The following is an 18,116-nucleotide window of genomic DNA, read 5'->3' as shown; positions in this document are numbered from 1 at the left end:
CTGTCCTTCACTATGTCCCAGAGTTTGCTCAAATTCTTGTCCATTGAGTCAATAATGCTTTCTAACCATCTCATCCTCTGCTGCTCCCTTCTTTTGCCTTCAATCTTTCCCAACATCAGGGTCTTTTCTAAAAAGTTGGCTCTTAGAATCAGGTGGCCAAAGTATTGGAGCTTCAGCATCAGTACTTCCAATGAATATTCAGAATTGATTTCCAGTTAGGATTGACTGGTTGGATCTCCTTGCAGTTCAAGGGACTCTCAAGAGTCTTCTCCAACACCACAAATTCCCTTTATTAATATCTTAAGAGTTCTCAGCAATATGTCTTTTACCTCCTTGGTGAGGTTTATTCCTAAGGATTTTATTTGGGGGGTTGCAATTTTGAAAGTTTTTTTTACTCTCCCTTTCTGACATATTGTTGGTGTAAAGAAATGCACAGATTTCTGTACGTTAAGCTTGTATCCTATCTTGCTGAATTTATCAGTTCTGGTAGGTTTTATGCCGTCTTTAGGGTTTTCTATATATAGTAGCATATCATCTGCATATAATGACCATTTTACCTCTTCCCTTCCAATTTGGATTCATTTCTTTTTCTGGTCTGATTGCTGTGAATAGGACTCCCAGTACTATCTTGAACAGAAGAAGTAAGAGTGGGCATCCTTGTCTTATTCTGGACTTTAGCAGAAAGGCTTTCAAAGTATTCTGAGCTGTGGGTTTGTCATTAATGACTTTTATTATCTTGAGATATGTTCCCTCAGTACCCACTTTGTTAAGAGTTTTTCTCATGAATGGCATTTTGTCAGATGCTTTTTCTGCATCTATCGAGGTGATTATGTGGTTTTTATCTTTTGTTTACATGGTGTATCACATTGGTTATGTATGTTGAACCATCCTTGTGAATTTAGGATAAATCCCACTTGGTTGTGGTGTATGATCTTTTTATGTGTTGTTGGATTCAGTTTATGTATATTTTGTTGAGAATTTTTGCATCTATATTCATCAAAGATGTTGGCCCATAATTTTCTTTTTTGGTGATGTCTTTGTCTGGTTTTGGTATCAGGGTGATGGTGGCTTCATAGAATGTCTTTGAGAGTGTTCCCTCCTCTTCGGTTCTTTGGAAGAGCTTGAGAAGGATAGGTATGGTATGTTTGATAGAATTCACCTGTGAAGCCAACGGTAACATCTTAAAAGACAATAGCTCCATATCACAACCAGGAAATTGACATTGGTACAACCCACAGAACGTGTTCAGACTCCCAGCTTTACTTGTCCTCACTGTATGTTCTCGCCTGGAGAATCCCAGGGACGGGGGAGCCTGGTGGGCTGCCATCTCTGGCGTCACACAGAGTTGGACAAGACTGAAGCGACTTAGCAGCAGCAGCAGTGTATGTGTTTACTTTCTATGCAGCTGCATCGCCCATACAACTTCCTGCATCCGTCACAGTTGGGATGCTGCCCGCTTCCATCTCCACGTGGACCCCTCAACCACACCCGCCTCCCTCCCACCCCCATCATCACTGGTGTGGTGTCCAGCCCATGTGATTCCATTGTGTAGCCAGGACTGAGAACCACTGCTCCATCCTCATCTTTGAGCTCCTGGGAGTATCTTGTCTGAACAGATGCACAAACCACAACCCATACAAGGGACGGCCCTCTCCAGGCACAAACCCAGCATGCAGTTGAGTTCCAAAACCGAGATGTGAGGAGCCAGGTCTCCTGGGCCTCACCAGGAGAATTTGCTCAGGATTTGGAGTGTTTCATCCATTTGTTTATCAAAGACCGAGTTCTGCCTCAGCAGCAGTTGGAACACCCGGGGCATTTCTGGTCACACTTCTGCCTACCAGGTGCCAGGGGGGAGATGCGGTTGGAAGGCCAAGGTCAGGGACGTCCTATGCCCCCTGTGCAGGATGGTCAGCGATATCCCTGGCCTCCACCCACTCGAAGCCACTAGCACCTCCTCCTCTAGTTGAGATGAAACAGTGACTGCCCACTGAATCACTGATCCCCGCCATCAACAATGCACCAATACCTGGGCACTGTGGTAGTGAGTCAGAGGAGCCTGTCGACACCCACCTACTTGTCAGGACACAGCCTGCCATGTCCCACCCAGCTCGGGGCATCCATCCTGACCTGGGATTTTCAGCCCAGAGTAATCTAAACCCAGCTGCTACCTCCCGCTTTTCAGGAGGTGACCAGTTCATTTTGACAACTTCAAAATGGGGTGAGTGTTGGCATCTCTTGCCTGCCCGTCATGCCAGCCAAATATCATTACTAGTGATTTTGCCCCATTCTGTAGATGAAGAAACTGAGGCTCGGGGAGTGGACATGACCTGGCAAGGCCCACTCTGCTGGGAAGTGGCAGAGCGGGCATCTACTCTGGGCCTGCCGCCAAAGTCCACATCATCTCAGGCGGATGTCCATCCAACTGCAAGCTGCGGCGACATGCAAGAAGGGACCAGACACAGCGCTGCTTGTGTCTCTGCCTGGAGCTGAGCCACCTGCCACCCCGGGAGAGCCCCCATGGGCAGCAGCTGTGTGGTTGGCACCCTCCCTTGGGGTCATTCCAGGGCCACAAGAGCCTCCTTCATGGAGGGAAGTGTTTTGCCAGGAAGCAGAGTGTGGGCCATGGAGCCAGCACCCTCAAAAGCCTGCTAACAAGGCTGCTGTCGGGCGCACCCCATGGCTCCTTGGACACCAGCCCACCGGCCACCCGGGCCATTAATCCCCCTGCTGTGGGTCCTGCCAGCAGCGCCTGGCTGGCATGCGGAGACAGTGAAGAGCCAGGAAAGCCACATACAGACCTTCCTTGGTCGGTGCCTCTCTCAGTAGGTCCTTCAACCTCACCCGAGTCCCACTGGTCACTGCCAACACAGAGCCAGGCTCTAAATGCCTGTTGCCCAGTTAATCCTCACAACTGGAAAGGGAAGTTATGTCACCCTGCACCTTCTTAGGATGCTTTGCTGAGGGAGGTAGTATCATGAGGCCCCTTTTACAGGTGAGCAAACAGAGTGTAAGTAGAGATGTGAATCCAGGCGGGCTGGCTCCAGAGCCCACGACTGAAGTACTGTGCCACACCACTCCTTGCACATTTCTCTAACATCAGCTCACAGATAACAGCTAAATTCCACTCCAGAATCCACCCCCCCCACCTGCCCCGAGGGAAAGGGATCTTTTTCTTCTTGGGCCGAGATGGGAGATTGGTGCATCTGTGTTGGCTGTGCTTCCCCTGGCCCCAGCACGGTACAAAGCGTATAGAAGGGGTCAACATTTACCGACTGGATGACTGGATGGATGGAGGGAGAGATGGATAGGTGGATGGACGGACAGACAGACGCATGAATGCACAAGTGGCATCACCATGTGAGAAGGCGTCCTAAGGGCTAGGCATACGCTGGGTGCTTTACCCCAACCAGTTTTCCCCTCACAGCCACTTGGTCAGGTGGATACGAGGATCCCAGATCTACCAGTGAGGCCGTGACTCCGGAAGGGCAAGTTCTAGGGCCCCAGTAACTCCACTCTGGGCTCAGGTCCGGTTCAGAGAATGTGGTCACTGAGTACTTACCCTATGCCCTGCTCTAGAGGTGGGCGTTCAGCAAGGAACAGACAGCCCTGCTCGCACGGAGCTGCCACTGTCAAACAGGGAAGAGAGCAGGGGATGCCAACAGCTGGGGGAAGAGGGAGGACCCTGAGGTTGGAAGAACAGCAGCGAGGTGAGCAGGCGGGTGAGCCTGGGGCTCCTCTCCGGCCCAGTTCCCCTCCCAGGGGAGAGCTGTGCAAAGCGCTAAGTCCAGACCTGAAACACAGCAGGTGCACAACCAAGCTTGGTCCCCCTTCTCCTCCCACGGCAGTGGGGCGCTCACCTGGAAGGGCAGGTGTGCAGGGCCCCCTCCTCCCCTTCCTCAGGGTTAATGCTGCACCCGCCCCTCTTCATGAAGCGGGTGAACTTCAACCACAACGTACCCACAGGCACACGCGGGTCCTGTGGCCATGTGGGATCTGACCCGTGACCTTAACACTCAGCATCAGGCCCTGAGACAAACACACGCACATCTAAAACCGACCGGGCTCTCCCACGTGGCTCTCATTCTAAGGGTTACAACCTTGCAGCTGCTTTTCCCTGAGCATCTTACCCCCCGCCCCCCAGCCCCTCCAGCAAGGCAGCCTGGAGGGAAAGGGACACCGTCGTGCTGGGGTAGGGGGAATGCATTCCACTGGAAGGCAGATTCTTAACCACAGGACCACCAGGGAAGCTCCCAAGGGAAATTCTTGCCACACGTGATGCTTGCCTTGCCTGTGTCTTAGAACCTGTCCTGGGCCATGCACAGAAGACCCACCATCAGTGCTCATCTTCATAGCAAGCCCAGGAGGCAGGTATGATCAGCCCCATTTTACAAATGAGGCAACGGAGGGATGAAGACTGAGTGACTCGCCCAGGGTCACACAGCCTGCAGAGGATGAGGGCAGGCCTCAAGTCCATCCACCATGCCACGCTGAGTCCCCATCAAACCCCACCTCTAGGTTCCCAATTCCAAGAGCTCCCTCTAGAAACAACACGCTTGCCAAGAAGGAAGGACAGCAGCAGACGAGAAGTGCCCCATCCTGACTCTTGGAGAGAGAGCGGGAATCCTCGCTAGAAAGAAAATGGAACAGTTGTTTAGAAAGAAATAAAATTTTTCTTTTTTTACTGCAAATTATTTGCAAATGTTCACATTTCCAGTGTAAGTCATTACAAAAAGATCCCCAAGAAACACTTGGTTTATCTAATGTGAAAGAATGGTTTAACTTACAAAAAATAAATATATATTTTCACCTAAAAGGAGACAGATGCTTCTCTGGTTTGAAGTCAGCAATGTAATTCACATAGCGAGCATGAATAGCAACCTCTCTCTGCTTTTTGGGTCTCACTTTGGCCTCCAATTGAGGGACCTACAGGGCTGAGAAGACAGCCCCAACCTCCAGATGCTGGACCAACCTGGCCATTCCCTGGGGTGCCAGTCTTCAGCCTAACGCTTCCTCCCAAGAAATTAAAGTCTTGAGACTGTTCATCTCCCTGGAGCAGTACTTTAAAAAAAAAAAAAAAGAAAGAAAATCACTGACCCTTGTGAAAAGGGCCTTTTCTTGTCTCAGAAGAGACTCAGTAACCGTAAGTCAAGTCATCCACCGTGCAGGCCTTGACAGTGAACCAGTGGCCCCCGGTGAGAAACTAAAATCTACAAATGAGGAGGAGACTCACGGGGGCTCTTTTCAGTACCAGCTGCTCCCACCTGGAGGGACTGGCGCTCTTGGCTTAGAACGCTTCGTTAACTATGAGCAGGTTTTCATTCTCAGGCACCTGGAGGCGTAAACCCATTCTAGCCGTGGGTAAAAAGACGGAGGGAGGAAGGCAAAGACTGAGGTGGGTAAGGAGGTGAGCAGCCAAGCGGGGAAGCCGATACTGAGAGGGCTCTCCCAGCCTGGACCTCCACGCCCGGTCACTCGGAGTCCAGACAGCAAGTCCCATTGGAGGCAGGGCTAGGAGGCTGGTTCCCAGCAGCTGAGGGCCTCGTAGACCAGATGGCTGGTGAGAGGGCTGTCGGTGGTCCTCGGGACACTGCCTGAGGGTGAGCATGGGCTTCACTAAGCCCATCACCTCCAATTGCAGCCCTGGGGAAACAAGCATCTAGGCGGAGCCAGGCAAGGACGGAGAGGTGCCGGGGACCAGCGAGCTTCCCCAAGGTGCAGAATCCACAGACTTCAGCTGGAGAGACATGAGGCAGTTGGCTGGATTTGGTCACTAGCAGATTTTACGCAACCGGTTTCTCTGGAAGTCTGGTGGCCCAAACGTCCCCACAGAGCAGGGAGAACATGCGTGCCCTCCCAGGGGCGTGAGAACGTGTGTGCATCTGCAGGGGATAACAGAGCCGAGGGCGTGTGCACTGTTGGGGGGAGCTGCATCCCAGCGTCTCTCCCATTTCCTCATGGCCAGTTCCAGGGAAAAGGGCCAGAGGGCCGCTGCTCTGTGTATGTTTTGGTTTTGGGGGTTTTCTTTTTGGTTTCAGTCTATGAGAGGCTTGGGTTCCCAGGGATGCTGACTCGTCCCTGACTGCTGCAGGTCCCTGCAGTTCTGACCAGCTGTACCCGCTCCAGGCTCACACCAAGCCAGAATCTTTGGCCATGCTGTAGAAGAGACCTCTCTGCTGCAGGAGGTCAGAGGGGGAGCCCCACTCCCGGATCTCCCCTTTGTCCAGGACGATCACCCTGCAAGGGAAGGATGCAGACGTGAGGCATGGGGGAGCGGCTGGCACCCTGTGCCCCAGGAGTCTACCTGGGCAAGTCCCTGCTTTGGGTCAGACCCCTAACACCCTCTGCCAGGCCTGCTGCGGTAGCCATCCACCTGGCTGCCTGTCCTCAACCCCAGTTCTAGTCAATGTCCCGTAACGTCACCTTCAGTACTCTCTTACCACCTGGTGTATTTCCCTCCCAGCACAATTCACTTTTATTGGTTGCTGTTTATTGTCCATCTCTGCACCCCGCCCCCAACTAATCCATTAGGCAGGGTCCTTGTGTGACAGCTCCCGGCTCGGTCCCCAGTGTCTGGAACGGGGCCAGGAATGTGGCAGACCATTCACACACACGTTAACTTTTGATTGAGTGATCGCAAAAATGCATAGTACTAACCAGGACAAAGAGACACCAGGGCTGTCACTAGGCATGAGGTCAGTGTTGCATGAATGAATGAATGAATGAGTGGGTGAATGGGGTGGGTGGGTGGACTGTGAGGCCTGGAGGCCTTCTGGGCCAAGGGCGTCACCTCGTGTAGTCCATGATGGTGTTGAGCCGGTGAGCGATGGTGAGGACGGTACAGTCATCAAATTGCGTCCGGATGGTGGACTGAATGAGGTTGTCCGTTTCCAGGTCCACGGCCGCCGTGGCCTCATCCAACACGAGGATCTTCGTCTTCCTCAGCAGGGCCCGGGCCAGGCACACAAGCTGGCGTTGCCCGACGCTTGACCGGGAGAGAGAGACCAGGAAACGAGTGTCAAAAACACCCCTGACACTGAGCCCAGGCCTGAGCTGAGAGGAGGGAGAGGAGACACTGTCTGTTGCTCAGACCAGGAGGGCACTTCCAACCCCCACATCCACGCCCACATCGGCCATCACTAATTGATCAGCATGGTCTTCCTGTTGAGCTAGAAGCAGCCTCAGATTCATTCTCAACACAGAGCTCGGAGGTGATAGCCAAGATATCTGATCAGTTCAGTATAGCAAGTAGAACAATTAACAAACTGGCCTCAAGCAAAGTTTGCCCCAGAAGGCAAACTGCGTTCTGCAGGGCCTCTCTCAGTGGACTCTGGACTCGACCTTGTCCCTGGCTTTGGCCACTGGGATGCTGGCAAACCAAGAGGCTTGGAACAGGGATGCACACCAGGGTGTGCTCACGCCTGCACCTCTGCCATCACTGTGACAACAAGCCTGGGCTGGTCTGCCGGGGAAGGAGGGACACACGGGGCAGAGCCTAACGGCCCCAGTGGAGGCCAGCTAGAATATCCGCCTGCAGCCAGCAGCCCCCACCCACGTGCGTGAGCCAAGACCAGCAGAGCCGCCTGGCTGGCCGCCCCCGTGTGTGAGTGGCCCCAGCTCTTGCTGAGCACACCTGAGGGCTGGTGCTTGGTCATCATGGTGATGGATGCAGTGGGAGAGGCAGAGGATCCCTGCTGTGCTGTGCCAGGCATTACCTCTTTAGTTGCTGGATCCCGGGTGGAGCCTGGGAGAAGGGCCAGGCAGCTGGGGCCGTGGGTGGGAGCAGGGAGGGCCCAGAGCAGTGCTATTTACGACTGGGAGAGAAGCCTTTCCAAAATGTAACAACTTCACTCTCCACTGAAGGGACCCGGTGTGACAAAGGAGCTGTTCTGACCATCCTGGTTACACGTCACAGTAAAAATGAGCCCAGCATGAAACCCGTTTTAGATACTGAAACTTGAGGCCCAAGAGATTAGGAGACAAAGGGCTCATGTGGCAGAGCTGGAACTCAAGCCCAGGTCTGAACCTGATGCAAACAGACAAAACCTACCAAGGCCCCGACAGAGGTGATGCGGAGGCCCGGCTGGGCGTCACTCCGCCTACCTGAGGTTCTCCCCGCCTTCCGCACACTCGTGGTTCAGTTTGTCGGGAAGGGCCGACACGAAGCCCTTCAGGTGGGCGAGCTCCAGGGACATCCAGACCTCTTCATCCGAGTACTGGCTGAATGGGTCCAGGTTCATGCGGAGGGAACCCGAAAACAAAACGGGGTCCTATTTGGAGGGAAGACGGCAGATGGCGTGAGGCTCAAGGCACGGTTGGACACGGGTGGGGCAAATAGGTGGGATGTAGAACGTTCTCGCCAGAATTGTTCAAAATAGGGTTTTGGAGCTCCTCCAAATCACCACTTCTGAAGATGTCAAAGATGGGGGGAAAAATCTGGAAAACTCTAAGGGAAATAGATTTCTCTCTCGTCATATTTCCCAGAGCGTTCAGTACACAAGCGTGTTGGGAACTTTCTGGAAGTGAGAACCAGCATGCGGATTAGGGCAATTCCTAATTGCAAGGTACATGGATTCCCCTCCATCTCCTGCCTCCAAATTAAAATCTGAGAAGAAATTTAAGGCAACACAACACTAAAAGGCAACATATTATGCAATCGCCACCTACAGGAATCAGTCTAGAAAATTCATCTTTCTCGCCTAGCTCTTGGGACGGTGAGAGATTCCTGTCCAGCAGAGAAGCCAGTGTCTTAACTGGATGCTGTGAGATGCTTAGGACACTGCCTACTGGGTGGCAGGAGTGAAGGAATGAATGAAACCTACTTAATTCTCCCTGTTCATTATGTGCGAAGGGGAGATTCCATGAAGAAACATAGCATGCTTTCAGTAAAAAGTCATGAAAACCACAAAGCAGGAACAAACGTCCATCTGTTCTGAAAATACACATGCATCACTTTCAGTGTGACCCCGCCCACCTGGGGGATGATGGTGATCTTGAAGCGGAGGTCATGCAGGCCGATCTTGGCGATGTTGATGTCATCAATGATTATCTCTCCCTCGGCTGACTCTTTGATCCGAAACAAGCCCAGGGTCAGGGATGACTTCCCGGCTCCTGTCCGCCCCACGATGCCAACCTGTGGGGCAGGAAGGGCCCGTGTGAAGTGGGAACGCTCATATTTGGGCTGACCTCTTACCCCTTGCATTAAGTACTAGCCACAGAGCAGTTCAGTCATCTGGTCGACCCACCCTTCCCCCACTATTCTACTCCCCTCAGCAGTTTCCAGAGACATTCCTTTAGGGGCTGTTCTGGGCAAAGGTCAAGAAGGACTTCCTTCTCTCTGCCAGCTCTTTTTAGAAATTAAAATTATAATCAGTTCCTTTAATAAGTTAGTTATTTGCAACTCAAGACAGTATTAAGTAACAATCAAATGGTTTTTCAGTTCTATGATGGTGAGTTTCCCCATCCTGAGGTGTTGGAATATCTCAAAGGTTCAGGAAGATGCCCCTGTATCCCAGCTGAGTGAGCAGAGGTCACGGGTACGACCTGGCCTCCACTTATCCTCTTGAGGGAGCTGGGCTCCCCACTGAATGGCTAATGACTGACGTTCCAGGCAAAACTCTCGCCTTCTCATCTGGGCTCCAGAGAGGCAGGCTCCTCCGCCCTGGGACAGCAACTCACAGGGCAGCTTCATTATGCAACATAAGCCAGAAAGCCTCCATGAGAACACCGCCCACTCTGTTCCTCCTCTTGTTACAAGTTGGAGAAACTCTCTCATGGGAACGGAAGATTCTGGGCCTCCCGACTGGGTGTTTAACAACTCCTGCAGGTTCAGAGAAGAAACACTGGCCTCTGGCAAATGGCCAGAAAGACCCTCGGTCTGATTCCTCAGGAAGGTCTGATGGTCTCAGGGCAAGGACGTCCTATCGGAGCAGTGATCCCCTTGAGCTGTCCCCAGTAGTGAGGAGGGCATCTTTCTATTCTAGAGGCCTAGGGGCCAAGGGGGCACAAGAAAAGGGGAGGAAGGGACTAGTCAGTAAACTGGGAGGCTCACGTCTTTATCTAGAAAGAGCCAGGTGGGGAGGATGGGCCCGGTGCTGCCAGAAGTTCTGATCTTTCAAGAAAAGCAGGAAATGGATTTTTTTTTTTAACATAAAACATTCCAGATTTTTCAGTATTGGCAACTTCCAAAACGTATCTCCTCTGGCTCCTGGGCTACCAGTGTGCAGTTGGGACGCTCTGAGCAGATTTTACTGCCAAAGGCTCTCCCCCTCCATCCTGTGGTTCGGGGCATGGAAAACCTGGTGGCAGCCTGTGCCTGCCCACGGACGGGGAGGAGTCGAGGGGCACCCACCTTCTCCCCACCGTCGATGGTGACGTTGATGTGCTTCAGAACCAAGTCCAGGTCCTCTCGGTACCGCAGGCCGTAGTCCCGGAACTCCACTCGGCCCACCTGGGGCCAGTCCTTGGGCGGTGCCATATCCTGGATTTGCCAGGGAGCCTGCGATGACAGCGGGCAGTGGGTGGGCGTGAGGGGTCTGAAGTCCGTCTCACGTGGCCCAGGGCTCCACGTGAGCGGCTTCCATGACCCCTCTGACCTCACGGCCCCCTCCTTCCCACTCACTGCCTCACTGCTCCTGCACTGACTTCTGGACTGTTCCCTAAACACACCCACGTGTGCTGCTTCTGGGCCTTTGCACTTGTGGCTTCTGCCTGGAACATTCTGTGCCAAACTACCCCCTCGGCCTGCTTGACGGCTGTGGATCCCAGGTTAATGCAACCACCCTCCGAGCCCTAGGCTCCTCTTATCCCACATTCTCTGTGTCCTTTCTCTTTGAGAGCACTCACCACCTCCTGGCATTTTAAGCAAGTATCTCTGTATTCTGTCACCCACACGCCACTGGAACAGCCCCTCTACAAGAACAGGTTCTTTCACTTGTTCACTGCTACATCCTAGAGCCCAGAGCACGTAGGAGGTGCTCAATAAACATCTGTGGACTGAATCAATGAATGGGCGGTCTCCTCTAGACAGACACAAAGCTAAAGGGGAGATACTCTGATGGCTTCGAAGGCCTGGAAAGTGAAAGTGAAGTCGCTCAGTCGTGTCCGACTCTTTGCGACCCCATGGACTGTAGCCTATCACGCCCCTCCGTCCATGGGATTTTCCCAGCAAGAGTACTGGAGAGGGGTGCCATTGCCTTCTCCAGAGGATCTTCCCAACCCAGGGATTGAACCCCGGTCTCCCGCATTGTAGGCAGACGCTTTACGGTCTGAGCCACCAGGGAAGTCCATGGCCTGGAGGGCGACAATAAAAGCAGCAGCCAACACTCAACGGTCACTCTATCACATGACTCCTTTAATCCTCACTACAATCCCCAGAGTGGAGTCCTTTTCCATCCCCAGTTTACACACGAGGAAACTGAAACACAGAGAGCGAAAGCAGCTTGCCTGGAGTCACACAGCCCCTATTTCTGAAGAGCTACTTCGTTCAGTTCACATTTCCTGAGGTCTACACCTGGAAATGCTCTGGGCTATGCTCCAGACTCTCTTCAGGGAAGAGGAATGGAGAGGACAATGAAAGAGGGCTTCCATCCTTTCCCCCCATAAACTTCTTAATTTTTTTACACCCCTCATGTAAATAAGGAGACACTGCTATAAGAACACAGAGGAGACTTGAGAGAAATTGGTGGAACTTTGTACCTGTAAATATATATCGTATGTAATATATACAAACACGTAAGTAAACATACATTTTAATAGTGGTAAGACTCTGGGTGATCTTTTTCTTGTATTTTTCAAATTTGCTCTTATTCTAAAACTATAAATAATTAAAAGTAGTGAAAATAAGTATTTTTAAAAGCAAAAAACTGAATTTCACACTTTAAATGAGTGAACTGCATGGCATATGAATTATACCTCAAAAGCTGATGTAAATAAATCAAGGTATGGTGGGAACCTGCTGGTGTAATGTGCTCTTATGTCCACAGGGGGCACTCACACCATTCTGAAGAATGCTCTCTGATGAGGTGGGCCCTGGTTCACCGAATGCAAGGACTTGGCACAGGTCACTTCAGTGAATCCCTAAGTCAGACTCTAACCAGGGTCCCTTTAGTTTCATTCCTGGGGGGCATTTTTTTGGAATGCAGTGATAGTCACTCATGTCCAACTCTTTGAGACTCCGTGGACTGTAACACACTAGGCTCCTCTGTCCATGGGATTCTCCAGGCAAGAACACTGGAGTGGGTTGCCATTCCCTTATCCAAGGGATCTTCCCGACCCTTGGGAAGGGGATCATACCCTGGTCTCCTACATTGCATGCAGATTCTTTACCGTCTGAGCTACAGGGAAGCAAGCCCATGTGATCTTATCCTCTCTGGGTCTGTTTACTCACCTGCAAAATGGGGGTGATAGTAGAAGGTGAGTTGCAAGGTTGTGTAAAGGACAAATGGATTATTCTACACAGAGTGTCTAGCACAGGGCCTGACACCACACAAGGGCACAATGTGTGTCCCTATTACTATTGGTGGTGGTGGGATGGAGTTATCACCAGGCATTACTGCTACTGTCATTAACACAGCTCCTGCTATTCAGAGATGGTGTGCAGACAGAATAAGGCAGTTATTAGGGGCAACGTGACACCAGAGCCTTGGGTCCTACTCCCAGCTGTCCTGCTGACCACGGACATGACCTCAGACCAGCCGTCGTCCCTCACTACATGCCCTTTTCCTCCAACCATAAAATGAGGACTTGGGTTAAATAACTGCAGGGTTTCCCAAACTTCAGTAAACTCCTTACCAATAATAGCATGATTTGTGCAATATCCATATCCTGACTCTCTTGTTACTGATACCTGGTATTTTTAAATGACTCACTTGTACTTAACTTTTAAATCTAAAGAGAAAATTAGTATGATTCATTTTGCGTAATGGAAGTCCCCATTCAAAACATGTAACAAATAACAGAGGGGTTTTTTTTTGGTCAGGTGGAGGCTGCCTGCAGGAGGCACATGCTGCGGTTCAGAGGATTCTTCTGCGTCAAGTTACACTGAAGATCATGGTCAAGACGTCAGGCCAGGGGGCTTACGTTACCTCCTTCTCAGTTTCCGAATATTCCTTGAGTCTCTCCACGGCCACAATGTTGGTCTCCATCTCGGACGACATCCGAACGAGCCAGTTCAAATATGTGGTGACCTGTGAGGGGAAGAGTCATCCGATGGAGCGTCTAGAGTGAACATGAGTTGTTTTCTTCTCACGAAGGCAGCATGAATTATGAAATGTTTCAGATAATGAAGGCCCAGAAGACAGCTACCTCAGATACCATGGCCAGACCTGCTACTGTGCGTCTCTTATCCCAGCACCACATTTCAAAATAACCCGCGGGGCTACACAAACAATCAGAAAGGAAATGAGATGGTATTCCCAACCAGATGATAGTTAAGAAAACACACCACGAAGAAATTTGGGAGATGCAGCTAAAGCAGGGCCTCAAGGGAAATTTATAGTATTGAGTGCATTCTTCTGGTAGCTGGAGGCATCCTCTCAGGCCGTCAGGGACGCTCCTTGGCTGCTGGGGGAGTTCTGGCTGCACCTCTGATTTCTCCCCTGCTTCAGTCAGTCACTGGGCTCTAGAGCTGCACCTCAAACTCCACTTAGCCCTCGTCCCCTTCCCCCACGCCCACAGAGATTCAAAGTAAAGGGCCAAGTGCCTAACAACCGGCTCCCCAGCAAGAGGATTAGAAAAGTCCACCTGGGAGTGCCCCCATCTTACCTGCAGGGAGTAAGACACCGAGAGGCCCACCAAGCCTGCACTGAGGCTGTGCCGGGAAATCACGGCAAACAGCGAGGCGAACAGGACGATGCAGTTGCCCACACACTCCAGCCGCACGGCCAGCCACCTGCATGGAGACGCAGGCAGAGGGACAGGGACAGGGACACGGACACACACACACACACACACACGCCCAGGTCAGCTTCTCAGAGGCTTGGTTTCCGGTTGAGGGTGGGGGTGGGGAGGCTGGGTGGCCACTCTGCTTACTGAAATAATTCCCCAATAGTTCCTAAGAGAGGCCTTGTTTGTCCAGTTCATGGGGCATGGGGAAGAAGGGCTGAAGGGACACAATTTCAGGAATTCCTCATTGGTCTGGCAACCCCAGGGACTAAAATAGAGTTTTCCAGAAGTGATCCTCCCAGGAAACTGAAACTTGCTTTCTTAAGAGCCAACCTTTTCTCAATGAAACCTTAAAAATACACCCATGTGTGCATTTTTAAAAAAAGATGTCTCAGAAACTTCCAAAATGCTTAGAAAAATCATCAACTCTGAGAGGCACCCCTGATTTAAAACAGATGTCTCTTGGCAGGAGTGGGGGGAGGGGAAAGTGAGAAATAAACACAGCCAGCACAGCCAAAGGGTCCCCAGACCTAGATCACCACTATTTTAGAAACATTAAAATGTATTATCTTTCCCTTAAAATACAGACAGATCTACACGTTTAAAGCTAACTTTTGTATGCTATCACATAGGAACACTGTTTTTGTTTGAAAATGTAAAGCATTCTAGAGAGGCAGTATTAGCAATCTGTTTTTTTTCCCACCACATTCTTAAATATCCATGTGACGGATCCTCAGGGTGTGAGTTATTCCCACAGAAATCCAGATTTCAACAAACTCCCCAAACAAACTCTGCAAGGGAATTGCAAGGTCTTTCCAGCAATGCCCTATCTTCCTGCCCGTCTCACACTCAGGGATTATGCGGTGTGCAGTGGGTCACTGCCAGGGTGCTCTGACCCCTCCCCGGAGTCTTCCCTCTCTCACATCTCAAAAAACATCTTAGGATGTAAGCAAGTGAGGACGGGATGTTCTAGATTCAATCAATAATTAGCCAACTTCTACTCCTTTTTAAGCCCGATGCTATTCAACCATGCTTGATCCCCCAAAGGGCAATTTCACACGGTCTAACCTAATACTATTACTAATAAAACTGCTTCCCACACTCATCACCCGGGGGCGGGGGTGAAGAGAAGCATGTGATGAGAACACTCAGGAGCCAAGGCCGCCGTCACCGATGGTCCTGTATCACCAGGGGCACGGCGGAAGGATGGCCCTGCGGAATCTCCCGACTCAGAACTCCCTGCACCTGCGCTTCAGCGGCCCCTGCGGCAACATGCGGGCTGACCGCGCTCCTCTTTCTAATGGTCCTTCCGTCCTCTCCTCTCGCCGAGTCCAAGCCTCCCTCCCGAGAGGCCGGCGCTGGGCCCCACCGCCCCGCTCCGGGAGCCTCCTCCACAGCCCCGCGCCCACCTGTTGGCCACGATGCTGGGGTAGTAGGCCTTCTGGTTCTCGTCCACCTTCAGGTCGCTCTGGCGGATGAAGCGTTCCTGCTCCTCGAAGGCGCGGATAACGCTGACGCCCAGCAAGGTCTCGTTGAAGTGGGAATAAACCGGCGAGCGGCTGACCGACTCCAGGCGCTTCAGCTGCCGGGAGGAGGCCACGTAGAACCTCTTCGGGAGAGAACGGACCAGAGGTGGGTGAGGGACCCCTCATCCCATCCTTCCAGGGCCATGCTGGAGAAAGTCTGGACGTAAATGACCCCTCTGGGGGCGGAATGCTGGACCGGGGCTGCTTTCACCCGAGGAACGGCAGGTGTACTGACTACAAGAATAACCAGGGCGGCAGCAGTGATGATAATAGCTCACGCTCCAGTGGAGCCAGATCTCTGGTAGCTCAGCTGGTAAAGAATCTGCCTACAATGCAGGAGACCCTGGTTCAATTCCTGGGTTGGGAAGATCCGCTGGAGAAGGGCTAGGCTACCCACCCCAGTATTCTTGGGCTTTCCCTTGTGGCTCAGCTGGCAAAGAATCGCCTGCAATGCAGGAGACCTGGGTTTGATCTCTGGGTTGGGAAGATCCCCTGGAGAAGGGAAAGGCTACCCACTACCAGTATTTTGGCCTGGAGAATTCCATGGACTGTACAGTCCACAGGGTCGCAGAAAGTCGGACACGACTGAGTGACTTTCACTACACTACACGTGGAGCCCAGCATCCCAGGACTGCTTTAAGCACCTTCACAGCCATCAGCTCTTTAATCTTCATCAAAAACCTATAAGGCGCTCAATCCTGTTTCACAAGGAGTAAACTGAGGTCAACCTCTTCCCTACGGCCATGTGGCTAGGAAGTGGCAGAGCTGGGATTCAAACACCAGCAGTCCAGCATCAAAGTGTTGACCTCAACACGGCATGGCCTCTCTGATGCCACTGACCTCGAGAGTTTATGGACCCCACAGCATTGCTTTAGGACAAGCAGAGCTCAGCATAAACCCTGCCTCTGCCTATCCCCATGGACAGAGACCACATCCACTCTACTCCTGCCCTAACCCGGGTGTTCAGCTCGTTAAGAGACAGAACAAGAGCCCACTGGGAGCACTGAGGAGCTGTGACAGAGGCTGGACTGGCCATCTGAAGACACCTCTGTTCTCCTGGCTTCAGTTTCTGCATCTGTACAAAAGGACCCACTGAGACCGAAGTTCCCTCTCCCGGATGTGCTGAAGATGTAACATGTCTGCACTGGCTTCAACAGCAGAGCCGGGCAAATGAACACAGGTGCTGAGGGACATGTCTTCTGCCTCCTGGGCTGTTCTGGGTGCCCTGGCCATCTTTAGGGGCAGAGACCTTTCATGGAGAACACTGAACAGAGTGGGTGGCTCTTACGGGTTCTCCAAATTTTTTTCTGGATGTCAGCTCACATGGGAATTTGAACCACATGTTGGGGAGCCCTCTGGGGGCCCCATAAACTCTGAGAACTAACCCAGAGGTCACACCAACCCGGGCCACCTCAGATCAGGGGTTCTGCCAATCCCTGCACATGGTCAGATGCCACCTGTCCTCCGGCGGCTCTCACTGCCTTGAGACACAGTCCAGACCCCGTGGTCTGGCTCAAGGACCCTGGCATCTGCCCCCATTACCCTCTCCTGGGATCACCTCCTCTCCCGACTTTCTTTCCTCCTGGGTGGAAACTGCTCTAAAATGTTTGACCTGCTCAACTTACTCCAATTGTCATGTCCTCTGAATTTTATTTCCTCTAAAAAGTGAACCCAAGACTTATTTTTGTTATGGAATAGTCTGATTTTTAAAAAAATAATTATTAGCTTTCCTTTTAAGCTCTATTCCTGGAGAGAATCCACCCCGTGGACTCTCCTGATTCTTCCAAGGAGTGCCTGGTGCTCATGAGTGAAAATGAATGTTCAACCTACACCTGTCTTGTGCTGGGCTTGGGCTGAGAGCTAAGACACTAAGGGAAGTGCCAGGGAATTTTCACAGATGCCATGCAATTCCGGGGGTAGAAATGACTTATTCCAACAACCTGGAAGCCCCAACAGAATTCCACATCACCTTACCTCTTACATTCCTTTTCTTAAAACTGACTTGCAAACACTAATGTATCAGTTCAGTTGCTCAGTTTTGTCAGACTCTTTGCAACCCCGTGGACTGCAGCACACCAGGCTTCCCTTTCCATTACCAACTCCCAAAGCTTGCTCAAACTCATGTCCATCGAGTCGGTGATGCCATCCAACCATCTCATCCTCAGTCGTCCCTTCCTCCTCCTGCCTTCAATCTTTCCCAGCATCAGGGTCTTTTCTAATGAGTCAGTTCTTTGCATCAGGTGGCCAAAGTATTGGAGTTTCAGCTTCAACATCAGCCCTTCCAATGAACACCCAGGACTGATCTCCTTTAGGATGGACTGGTTGGATCTCCTTGCAGTCCAAGGGACTCTCAAGAGTCTTCTCCAACACCATAGTTCAAAAGTATCAATTGTTCAGCACTCAGCTTTCTTTATAGTCCAACTCTCACATCCATATATGACTACTGGAAAAACCATAGTTTTGACTAGACAGACCTTTGTCAGCAAAGTAATGTCTCTGCTTTTTAGTATGCTGTTTAGGTTGGTCATAGCTTTTCTTCTATATTTGAAAGTGAAAGTGAAAGTCGCTCAGTCGTGTCCAACTCTTTGCAACCCCATGCATGGACTGTATAGTCCCTGGAATTCTCCAGGCTAGAATACTGGAGTGGGTAACCTTTCCCTTCTCCAGAGGATCTTCCCAACCCAGGGATCGAACCCAGGTCTCCCGCAT

General features: G+C 51.5%; 1 protein-coding gene across 2 annotated transcripts in view; it reads right to left on the bottom strand.

The window, feature by feature from the left end:
* Positions 1 to 4,650: 4,650 nt before the first annotated feature.
* Positions 4,651 to 18,116, bottom strand: part of ABCC1 (ATP-binding cassette, sub-family C (CFTR/MRP), member 1) — a 131,144-nt gene continuing 117,678 nt past the window's right edge. For both annotated transcript variants that reach the window (XM_010839896.1, XM_010839897.1), the window contains 8 exons: positions 15,291 to 15,490; positions 13,762 to 13,888; positions 13,083 to 13,184; positions 10,349 to 10,495; positions 8,972 to 9,130; positions 8,101 to 8,267; positions 6,788 to 6,982; positions 4,651 to 6,234 (listed from right to left, as the gene is read on the bottom strand). In XM_010839896.1, coding sequence (XP_010838198.1) covers positions 6,126 to 6,234; positions 6,788 to 6,982; positions 8,101 to 8,267; positions 8,972 to 9,130; positions 10,349 to 10,495; positions 13,083 to 13,184; positions 13,762 to 13,888; positions 15,291 to 15,490 — 1,206 coding nt within the window. In that variant the 3' untranslated portion in view covers positions 4,651 to 6,125. The remainder of the gene's footprint in view (positions 6,235 to 6,787; positions 6,983 to 8,100; positions 8,268 to 8,971; positions 9,131 to 10,348; positions 10,496 to 13,082; positions 13,185 to 13,761; positions 13,889 to 15,290; positions 15,491 to 18,116) is intronic.

The sequence above is a fragment of the Bison bison genome, unplaced genomic scaffold (genome assembly GCF_000754665.1).
Source record: "Bison bison bison isolate TAMUID 2011002044 unplaced genomic scaffold, Bison_UMD1.0 scf7180017864135, whole genome shotgun sequence".
In the NCBI taxonomy this organism is placed as follows: Eukaryota; Metazoa; Chordata; class Mammalia; order Artiodactyla; family Bovidae; genus Bison; species Bison bison.
This window is presented reverse-complemented; position numbering and strand designations above follow the sequence as displayed.